We start from the raw sequence: 12,178 nt of genomic DNA on the forward strand, positions 1-12,178 counted from the left end.
GATTCCGTGGGCAGATATCGGAGGATAAGTGGCAGGGGGAGGGAGCCGAGCTGTTGGGATACTGCACCACCGGTAAGCAATAGCCTCCCACACTGGGGACTGGGCACAGACTCGCAGACTGGACTTGGCGGGGAAAGGACTTTAGGGCAGCACCCCAGGCTGAAACCGGAGCAGTGGGGTGTGCCTGTGAACTGGGGGTGGCTGGCGGTATTAGAAGCCCAAAGGGCAGAGATGCACCCCGACCTGGAGGCGAGGACTGGGAGCACTGCTAAGGGGCTCACAACCCAGGATGCTGCAGTTTATAGCAGAATAGACATAAACGCAGATACTGTGGCCTGGAGAGCTCACTGAAGAACAGACTGTGATCTCTCTGCTCTGAAACAGAGGGTTGGAAACGGTCTCTTCTGCTCTGACTCTCAGAAGAGACACGGAAAGCTGCCAGGGAAAGCTGCCAGAGAACAAAAGCCCCCCAAAAACGGTTTTCACTGAGCCCATCCCCTGCCACAGGGGGCAGGGCAACTCTGCCCAAACAGGGTTGCCTGAGTAACAGCGCAGCAGGCCCCTCCCCCAGAAGACAGGCTGGGAGAACGAGAGGCCAACCTTAAGGTCCCTAGAAAACAGATGCATCTTGCTTGGGTTGTGGTCAATAATTTGGACTCTGTACACTCCTTCAACCACCCCTCAACAGAATGACTAGGAGGAGGAACCCCCCCAAACGGGAAAGACTCAGAGACTGACTTCTGCCACAGATTTACAAATGGATACAGATATAACCTAGATGTCAGAAATGGAATTCAGGGTAGCAGTTGTGAGGATAATAGCTAGAATGGAGAAATCGATTAATGGCAACATAGAGTCTCTAAGGGCAGAAATGAAAGCTGAATTGGCAGAACTTAAAAATGCTATCAGTGAGATCAAATCTAATCTAGATTATCTAACAGCTAGCGTAAGTGAGGCAGAAGAATGAATTAGTGATCTAGAAGACCAGTTGACAGAAAAGAAAGGTAAAGAGGAGGCCAGGGAGAAACAACTCAGAATCCATGAAAATAGAATCAGAGAAATAAGTGACACCATGAAACATTCCAATGTCAGAATTATTGGGATCCCTGAGGGGGTGGAGAGAGAGAGAGGACTAGAAGATATATTTGAGCAAGTCGTAGTTGAGAACTTCCCTAATCTGGGGAATGAAACAAACATTCATGTCCTAGAGGCAGAGAGGACCCTCCCAAGATCAAGGAAAATAGGCCAAGGCACCAGCATGTAATAGTAAAACTCGCAAATCTTAGAACCAAGGAAAACATCTTAAGGGCAGTTAGGGGGAACAGGTTCCTTACTTACAGAGGAAGGAACATCAGAATAACGTCAGGCCTATCCACAGAGACCTGGCCAGCCAGAAAGGGCTGGCAAGACATATTCAGGGTACTAAACGAGAAGAACATGCAGCCAAGAATACCTTATCCGGCAAGGCTGTCATTTAGAATGGATGGAGAGATGTAGAGCTTCCAAGACTGGCAGAAACTGAAAGTGTGACCATATGTGACCACTAAGCCGGGCCTGAAAGAAATATTAAGGGGGGTTCTATAAAAGGACAAAGACCCCATGAGTGATATAGAACAGAAACTTACAATCTATAGAAACAAGGACTTCACAGGCAACATGATGACAACAAAATCGTCTTTCAATAATCACTCTCAACATGAATGGCCTAAATGCTCCCATAGAACAGCACAGGGTTGCAGATTGGATAAAAAGTCAGGACCCATCCATATGTTGTCTACAAGAGACTCACTTTGAGCCTAAAGATACATCCAGACTGAAAGTGAAGGGATGGAGATCCATCTTCCATGCCATCAGACCTTGAAAGAAGGGGTGGCAATTCTTATATCAGACAAATTAGATTTTAAGCTAAAGACTGTAGTTAGAGGCACAGAAGGACACTATGTCATTCTTAAAGGGTCTATCCAACCAGAAGATCTAACAGTTGTAAATATCTACGCCCCCAACATGGGAACAGTCATCTACATAAGCCAACTGTTAACCAAAATAAAGAGTCATATTGATAATACGTTAATTGTAGGAGACCTCAGTACTCCACTCTCAGCAATAGACAGATCATCTAAGCAGAAAATCAACAAAGAAACAAGAGCTTTGAATGACACACTGGACCAGATGGGCCTCATAGATACATACAGAACATTCCACCCTAAAACAACAGAATACTCATTCTTCTCGAGTGCACACAGAACTTTCTCCAGAATAGACCACATAGTGGGTCACAAATCGTGTCTCAACCGATACCAACAGATTGAGATTATTCCCTGCATATTCTCAGACCATAATGCTTTAAAACAAACTCAATCACAAGAAAAAATTTGGAAGAAATTCAAACACTTGGAAGCTAAAGACCACTCTGCTCAAGAATGTTTGGATCAACTAGGAAATCGAAGAACTTAAACAATTCATGGAAACCAATGAGAACAAAAACACATCGGTCCAAAACCTATGGGATACTGTAAAGGTGGTCCTAAGGAGGAAATACATAGCCATCCAAGCCTCACTCAAAAAAATAGAAAAATCCTGAATTCACCATCTAACTCTACACCTTAAAGAACTAGAGAAAAGGCAACAAACGATGCCTAAGCCACACATTAGAAGAGAAGTAATTAAGATTAGAGCAAAGATCAATGAATTAAAAACCAGAAACTCAGTAGATCAGATCAACGAAACTAGAAGCTGGTTCTTTGAAAGAATTAATAAGATCGATAAACCACTGGCCAGACTTACCCAAAAGAAAACAGAAAGGACCCAAATTAATAAAATTATGAATGAAAGGGGAGAGATCATGGCTAACACCAAGGAAATAGAAACAATTATTAGAAATTATTATCAACAACTATATGCCAATAAGCTGAGCAACCTGGATGAAATGGATGCCTTCCTGGAAACCTATAAACTGCCAAGACTGAAACAGGAAGAAATTGACAACCTGAATAGGCCAATAACCAGTAATGAGATCGAAGCAGTGATCAAAAACCTCCCAAAAAACAAGAGTCCAGGGCCTGATGGATTCCCTGGGGAATTCTACCAAACATTCAAAGAAGAAATAATACCTATTCTCCTGAAGCTGTTTCAAAAAATAGAAACAGAAGGAAAGTTTCCAGACTCATTCTATGAGGCCAGCATTACCTTAATCCCTAAACCAGGCAAAGACCCCATCAAAAAGGAGAATTTCAGATGGATATCCCTGATGAATATGGATTCCAATATTCTCAACAAAATCCTAGCTAATAGGACCCAACAATACATTAAAAGGTTAATCCACCACAACCAAGTGGGATTTATCCCTGGGATGCAAGGGTGGTTCAACATTCACCAATCTTTGTGATAGAACACATTAATAAGAGGAGAGAGAAGAACCATATGGTCTTCTCAATTGATGCAGAAAAAGCATATGACAAAATACAGCATCCTTTCCCAATTAAAACTCTTCAGAGTATAGGGATAGAAGGAACATTCCTCAAGTTCATAAAATCCATCTATGAAAAACCCACAGTGAATATCATTTTCAATGGGGAAAAGATGAGAGCCTTTCCCTTAAGATCAGGAACACAAGGATGCCCACTCTCACCACTATTGTTCAACATAGCACTAGAAGTCCTAGCATCAGCATCAGACAACAAAAAGAAATAAAAGATATTCAAAATGGCAAAGAAGAAGTCAAACTCTCTCTCTCTTCGCAGATGACATGATACTTTATGTGGAAAACCCAAAAAACTCCACCCCCAAATTACTAGAACTCATACAGCAATTCAGTAATGTGACAGGATACAAAATCAATGCACAGAAATCAGTTGCTTTCTTATACACTAACAACGAAACTGTAGAAAAAGAAATTAGAGAAACGATTCCATTTACAATAGCACCAAAAACCATAAGATACCTCAGAATAAACCTAACCAAACAGGTAAAGAATCTATACTCTAGGAACTATAGAACACTCATGAAAGAAATTGAAGAAGACACAAAAAGATGGAAAAACATTCTATGCTCATGGATTGGAGGAATAAACATTGTTAAAATGTCTACGCTACCCAGAACAATCTATACCTTCAATGCCATCCCGATCAAAACGCCAATGACATTTTTCAAAGTGCTGGAACAAACAATCCTAAAATTTGTATGGAATCCGAAAAGACCCCGAATCACCAAGGAAATGTTGAAAAACAAAGCTGCAGCATCACATTGCCTGATTTCAAGCTATATTACAAAGCAGTGATCACCAAGACAGCATGATACTGGCACAAAAACAGACATATAGACCAATGGAACAGAATAGAGAGCCCAGATATGGACCCTCAACTCTATGGTCAAATGATCTTTGACAAAGCAGGAAAAAATATGCAATGGAAAAGACAGTCTCTTCAATAACTGGTGCTGGGAAAATTGGACAGCTATATACAGAAGAATAAAACTCGACCATTCTCTAACACCATACACAAAAATAAACTCAAAATGGATGAAAGACCTCAGTGTGAGACAGGAATCCATCAAAATCCTAGAGGAGAATATAGGCAGTAACCTCTTTGACATCACCCACAGCAACTTCTTTCAAGATACATCTCCAAAGGCTAATGAAACAAAAGCAAAACTGAACTTTTGGGACTTCATCAAGATAAAAAGCTTCTGCACAGCAAAAGAAACTATCAACAAAACAAAGAGGTAACCCACAGAATGGGAGAAGATATTTGCAAATGACACTATAGACAAAGCACTGATTTCCAAGATCTATAAAGAACTTCTCAAACTCAACACCTAAAAAACAAATAATCAAGTCAAAGAATGAGCAGAAGACATGAACAGACACTTCTCCAAAGAAGACATACAAACGACTAACAGAACATGAAAAAATGTTCATCATCTTTAGCCATCAGGGAAATTCAAATCAAAACCACATTGAGATACCACCTTACACAAGTTAGAATGGCAAAATTTGACAAGGCAAGAAACAACAAATGTTGGAGAGAGGTTGTGGAGAAAGGGGAACCCTCTTACACTGTTGGTGGGAATGCAAGTTGGTACAGCCACTTTGGAAAACAGTGTGGAAGTTCCTCAGAAAATTAAAAATAGAGTTACCCTATGACCCAGCAATTGCACTACAGGGTATTTACCCCAAAGACACAGATGTGGTGAAAAGAAGGGCCATATGCACCCCAATGTTCATAGCAGCAATGTCCACAATAGCCAAACTGTGGAAAGAGCCGAGATGCCCTTCAACAGACGAATGGGTAAAGAAGATGTGGTCCGTATATACAATGGAATATTACTCAGCCATCAGAAAGGATGAATACCCAACTTTTCATCAACCTGGATGGGACTGGAGGAGATGATGCTGAGTGAAATAAGTCAAGCAGAGAAAGTCAGTTATCATATGGTTTCACTCATGTGTGGAACATAAGGAATAACAGGGAGGACTTTAGGGGAAGGAAGGGAAAAATGAAGGGGGGGAATCTGAGGGGGAGACAAACCATGAGAGACTATGGACTCCAAGAAACAAACGGAGGGTTTTAGAGGGGAGAGGGGTGGGGGGATGGGTTAGCCCAGTGATGGGTATTAAGGAGGGCACGTGCTGCATGGAGCTCTGGATGTTATACAAAAACAATGGATCGTGGATCACTACATCAAAAACTAATGATGTATTGTATGGTGACTAACATAACATAATAAAATTAAATTAAATTTAAAAATAAATAAAAAATAAATAAATGTACATTTAGGGGCACCTTGGTGGTGTAGTCGGCTAAGCATCTGACTCTTGGTTTCAGCTCAGGTCCTGCTCTGAAGGTCATGAGATCGAGCCCCATGTGGAGCTCTGTGGTCAGCCTGGAGTCAGCTTGAGATTCTCTCTCCCTCTTCCTCTGCCCCTCCCACTCATGCTCTTTCTCTCTCTCTCCCTTTCTAAAATAAATAAACCTTTAAAAAATTTACATTTAAAACTTTGACATATGTTGCCAAATGGCCCTTCCAAAATACTATGTTGAGTTATCATCTTGCAAACAGAGTGAATATTAATATTTTTTGCCAAACTGGTAGGTGACAAGTGTTAAGCCATTATTGTTTTAACTTGAGGCTCAGGACCTGTCCATGAATTTACAGGCTATTTAATTTCTTCTTCACTCCGCAATGCTTATTCAAGTCCTTAGAACTTTCTCCTGTACAATGTTAGTCTTTCCTTGATTCGGGAATTTTTTATATATTAAATATGTTGATCCTTCCCTTGAAAAAAGTTTCACCTGGATTTTCATTTATTTACGCTTTTAATCCAGTTACTACACAGTTCAACCTCAGAACAGCAGAAAAGATGTCTCAGGAGTCACAAAGGCCAAGTCACATCATTTTCTCTAGCAAAACAAGGTCAATTTGAAAGTGGCTTCTGCTTTTTCCCCAGAATCCATTTCCTTCCTCCCAGGAACGTGGGAGGGATCTTCTTTAAGGATATTTGAAATTTTGGAGGTGCTGGTCTTTTCATGGCTTTTTAGCAGATTGGAAATTTCAAAGCCACTGTGTTGTACTTTCTTCCTGTAATCAATCAAAGCCACATTGACAATCTTGAGAGGTGTTACTAATTTCATTGCTGAGTACCAAAAATCACCAATAATAAATAACCTGTGTGTGTGTGTGTGTGTGTGTATGTGTGTGTCTGTGTGTGTGTGTGTGTCTGTGTGGTCCTTTCCAATTCTTGGACTTAGGTTGAGTTTCCAGGTTTCTAAGTAAGAGATATTTGTAAAGGGTTTGGACTTTCAACGGTATGGCTACATGATTTCTGTAGTGTACAGCTTCTCAGCTTATAAAGAAAGCACTTTCAGTTTCATTTATCTCATGTGATCTTTATGACTTTGATCACCTGTGAAAGAGGAAAGGGGGAAGGTAATCTTAGCCTTATTTTATAGAAGAAATCAAAACTCCAAAGATTAAAAGAATTGTCCCCAGTCACTCAATTAATGGTGATAAGATTCTTTGTCTCTGAGCTCTACAATCTTCCAAAGTGCCTACATATAAATAGAAATGTTTATATTTTCAAGTGTATGCTATAATCTGTAAGATGCTCTAGTTCTTTGCTAGTTGTGTGCATTTCTGGTAAGGATTTACAGAACTTGTTTTAAAAAAAAAAAAGCTCGGAAACAACAAAAGCATAAGGTTTTTAAGAAGGAAATTCATGATTTTCTACTAACATGTAAAATGTAAATTTTAGATTAAGATTGAGTATATATAATTTGTAAAAGTCTGTAATCATATGTAAACTCAATTTAATGTTAATTACATGTATATTTTGGCCTCACTTAATAGGAGTTAAAAGTTCATTTTGTAATGCATTTATTATAGAGTCAAGGAAGAAAAATGAAATGCATACCAAAGGAAACACATACAAATAAAATGCCTTGGTACAAATGTCTTTTGAAATTCATTAGCTATTACTGACAAAGCTCCAGTTAGAACCATGCGGTTAGAACCATGTGGGAAATACGTTGACTGGGAATCAAGAGTGAAAGAAAAGATATCTGCTTTTTATTAAGACCTGAAGTGTGCTATAATTGGGTTGAGTTTCTACCCAGATGGCCCCCCTCATTCTGACATCTGCAAAGTGTATATAAAACTGTGTTGAGGTGTTATTTTCTGTGGCTGCATAGAAACATGTTACTCAGTTAAAAGCCAAGACCTTGGAGTCCTTCACAATCATTCCTGCTAACTCATGCCAAGAAACTCGTGCTTCTCTGATCAGGGAGATTCCTGTGTGTTTCCCTATTGGAAAAGATTTGGAATTCCTTAGGGCAGTTATAAGTATCTGGTCTTCGAACTTTTATAAATCAATGACAAACGTGTAGATTCAAGACTAGCAGAGTCCACATCAAGTTTATAATACAGTTCTCTCTGAAAACAAGTTGTAAAAAAATTGCTTCTTGTAAGTTATGAAATGTCATGTTCAAATATGCATTTTCGTTTGGCATTTTTCTAAATGAAAAATCTTGATTAGAACCTCCCCCTCCATGTATGAAAATTGTTTTTCAAGTATTTTTAACGGACACGTTCATTTTTACGCATTATATCTGGCTGCCACATTTTACAAATTATTAACAATTCCATGTCCTCCTTGTCAGACAACAGAAAGATCAGAGTTAACGGAACCAAGGAACCTATAGAATTTAAATCCAATCAGTGGTTTGGAGCAACAGTGAAAGCTCACAAAGGGGAAGTTGTGGTGAGTATGAATCATGGGGATGCTTTGGAATAATATGTATTCTGAAACGTTTTAAAGCTCATATTTATAAAAATACTTTCATGTAAGGACATGCCAGAATTTTAATGATGAATTTATCAGCATTCTAAAAATAAACTTGGTGCTTAAAATTAAAGAATTTATTCTAGTGTTCAAAGGAGATAAAGCTTGTTTTCCACATCAGTGAGATATTTTTGAATATTTCAAAAACAACTAAGGAAGATAGAAAAATAAAAGCTAAATATTAAGGAGGTAAATATTTTATTGCTCAAGATTGATTTAAAGGGCTGATTACACACTGACCAGAGAAATAGGACTGCCATTTGGATTCTTTAAAAGTTTATCTACTGTGGCATCATTGATCATTTTTAAAGCTAAAGGAAATTTTTCTTTAAAAATATAACCACTAACTACGTGGTTCTCTGAATACATTAATACTTTTTAAAGCAAAAAAATCTCACTCCCAAGTAGATGTCATTCAGCTTTAAAATGCTATGACTTTATAATTCTATTATCTTATTGTTTCAAGTAATGATATATGTCTAAGTTATTGAGAAATAAATGACTGTATTAGGCTGATCTGGAAATTTTTTTTGTTGGGAGAATTTTTTAAACCATTGGCTTTGATTTCCTTACAACAACAAAGCAATAACTTTGCTTTTAGGATTTGTTTAAAGCTGCCTGAATTATGATTTAATAAGAATAAGTATCTAAAGGAAATGCCTTGCTTTATTTGGTCTGTGGTTAACCCCCCAAGGAGATTTTGACATAAACAGGTAATGTATAAAATACAGATAGCCCTCTCCAGTTACAAATCCAGAATTTACAGTATGGTCTCTATAGGATTGTACTTGCACTAATATGGTTTTCACATTCCAGAACTGGTAAAAACCTTTTTATCCTTTAGTGGTGTATGATATGTGAATTTCTTTGGAAAGCTAGCTACTTCCATCTAATAACTATTTGGGGTAAAAAAAAATCTTTTGGGTACTATATTGATATTTTTAAGTCTTGAAAATTTATCTGTAATTTACAGACAAATTATACAAGTTATTCAACACTTGTAGAAGCCTTCAGGGTCACTGAAAATGAAATCATATGCCATATTCATAATAAAAATGGTTAATTTGGGGGCATGCTTGCATTTTCAAAATTATGTGAAAGGAAATAAGATAATATTAAGTATATTTCAAGTTATTTTTTTCCTTTGAGCACTGAAACTTAGCAGGGTAAGGAAATAAATTCTACCCTATGTGATAATTATCAGAACTTCAAAATGCTGAAGTATTCTTTTGAATATCCAGGTGTCATATGTGTATGTTTTAAGTTTGGGTCACAGGCCAAATTCATCTCATCAGTATGTTTCACATCAGTGTGAAACTGAGCAGATATAAAAAGGGTAACTTTCTAGAGCTGACAGCAGGCAAGTACTGGGGAAAAGTTTCCTGGCATTTAAGTGTGCCGTGGGGATCCAGCAGGTGAGGTCATTTGGCAGACTACTGGCGGCACAGGTGAATGTCTGCACTGCCCAGACTCCTGCTTTTCACTGTGGGGAACTTTATGTTAAACATATTAACCATATAACTTGTCAGTTTACCAAAAGGGCCCTAAGATAGGGAACGTGGATGAGATTCGCAGTTTTTAGGTATTGGCCAAGACCTCACAATACCAAAAAACTCAAGTAGTGGAAACACTCTTCTTACTTGAGACTATAAGTTATTTTTACTAAAAGTAGTTACGCAGGGGACTGATTATCAAGGACACATTTGGAATCATGAAAGGACTTTAAAAACAGTGTCTGCCTTCATTTTTCTGGCATTGTTTTAAGAGTGATACCATCAAACTAGGAGGTAGGCTAGTGGTTCCGTATTCGAGGAATCTGCAATTATGTGTCCTGAGAATAATGAGCACTTGAATAATCAGGTAAAACACACTTATGGAGGATTCTAGCTAGCAAAACAAGTCAAAACGATGCCTATGTCTTCTAGACATTTATTTCATTGCCTCTCTCCTTTGTAACAAAATTAATATTGTTTATTTTACTTAAAGAGGATTTCATATATTCTCTTTCATATTTGATACCCTTGGAAATACCATGCTTTTGTTAGAATCCAAGCTTCTGGAGAAAAGAAGAGTATTTTATGCAAGAATCATGTTTCTTACTGTTGTTTAAATTAATTTTTGTTTTGTTGCCAATAAAAACCATTAAATGAAAAACAAAGTCAAGAACACTGTGGCAAGGGTGTCCAAATGAAAGTCATTGTTTAAAAAGTTGTAAGATATACCGTCTGTGACAAACCAGGGAAATCCACAAAACAGAGGTTTACAAATTTGTCTGCATCCTTTGATTTGAAAATAATTTCTTAATGTAACAACTAGACAAAGAAAGTAACTAGTCTTCATTTTAAGACATCACACTGATTTATTCACTGCTTCAATGATCATTTGATTCTAGGTAAGTCCTATATTTTTAAAAAAGAAAAGAAGGTGTGAGTTCTTTGCCGTTAGGAAACAATCACTTTGTTTTCATGTTATGTTAACCACCATACATTACATCATTAGTTTTTGATGCAGTGTTCCATGATTCATTGTTTGCATATAACACCCAGTGCTCCGTGCAGAACGTGCCCTCTTTAATACCCATCACCAGCCTAGCCCATCCCCCCACCCCCCGCCCCTCTAGAACCCTCAGTTTGTTTCTCAGAGTCCAGCGTCTCTCATGGTTCGTCTCCCCCTCCGATTTCCGCCCCCCTTCATTTTTCCCTTCCTGCTATCTTCTTTTTTTTTTTTAACATATAATGTATTAATTGTTTCAGGGGTACAGGTCTGTGATTCGTCAGTCTTGCACAATTCACAGCGCTCACCATAGCACATACCCTCCCCAATGTCTATCACCCAGCCCCCCCATCCCTCCCACCCCCCACCACTCCAGCAACCCTCAATTAGGAAACAATCACTTTTGACACTTATTTAACTTAAAATCCTGTAGGGGAAAATCTCATTCCTTTCTATATGTTTAATTTGTTCTGATTCTGTGGTACATTAATGTTAAAAAAAAATGGCTTTGGATGTTTCATTAACTCTGACTACTGAGGTACTTACCAGCATGCTGGAAGCCAATTAATTCACCCCCTACTTTAACATAGTTTATCATGAATTTAGGTACCTTAGTCAACAAGTTATATCCTATCATGGTATGTGGAAACTATGTCAAGAAAATATTGATTGTCTTTGTTGTATCACAGGCCTGCGCCTCTCTGTATCACTGGAGAACTCTCAAACCAACACCAGAAAAGGACCCAGTTGGCACTTGCTATGTAGCAATCCAGAATTTCAGTGCATACGCAGAGTACTCTCCCTGTCGGAACAGTAAGTGATTTTATTCCTTGAAACTGTAATTTAGCTCAAGAGCCTTTCTGTGGTAGATGGTGCAGGCAATGTCAGAACACCGTTAGTAAGGACAAAGAGACGGGGGTGAAGGTTACGGACAGCCTTTCGGGACGCCTTTCTGTGACATGGCGGGGAAGACACAGAATTCTGTTGATCCTCTTCCATGTTGTATAAAATTTCTTTTAGATATTTTGCAGGAGAATTGCCTGGTTCCTTACTTTAGGCCTTAAACTCTCAGTTGTTCTCCAAAACTCAGGCTGTGATCTGAAGAATGCTGACCACGCACTTCACTTTTTAATGGCAGGAGTGGTCTTAACTAGCTACTGTGCTTGGAACTGGGGACACTCTGACATCAGCTTTCTGTCCAGCCTGTGTTTGGTGTTTTGCTTTGTTTTTTAGAGACAGAGAGCATGAGTGGGAGGGAGGGGCGGAGGGAGAGGGGGAGAGAGAATCTTAAGCAGGCTCCACACCCAGCACAGAGCCCGACATGGGGCTTGATCTCACAGCCTTGAGATC

General features: G+C 38.7%; 1 protein-coding gene across 3 annotated transcripts in view; it reads left to right on the forward strand.

The window, feature by feature from the left end:
- The window catches only part of ITGA8 (integrin subunit alpha 8), a 193,481-nt gene that overhangs the window by 20,830 nt on the left and 160,473 nt on the right, over positions 1-12,178 (forward strand). For all 3 annotated transcript variants that reach the window (XM_027594760.2, XM_027594757.2, XM_027594758.2), the window contains exons 3-4: positions 8,154-8,254; positions 11,518-11,641. In XM_027594760.2, coding sequence (XP_027450561.2) covers positions 8,154-8,254; positions 11,518-11,641 — 225 coding nt within the window. The remainder of the gene's footprint in view (positions 1-8,153; positions 8,255-11,517; positions 11,642-12,178) is intronic.

Source organism: Zalophus californianus, chromosome 9, assembly GCF_009762305.2.
Source record: "Zalophus californianus isolate mZalCal1 chromosome 9, mZalCal1.pri.v2, whole genome shotgun sequence".
NCBI classification, from domain to species: domain Eukaryota; kingdom Metazoa; phylum Chordata; class Mammalia; order Carnivora; family Otariidae; genus Zalophus; species Zalophus californianus.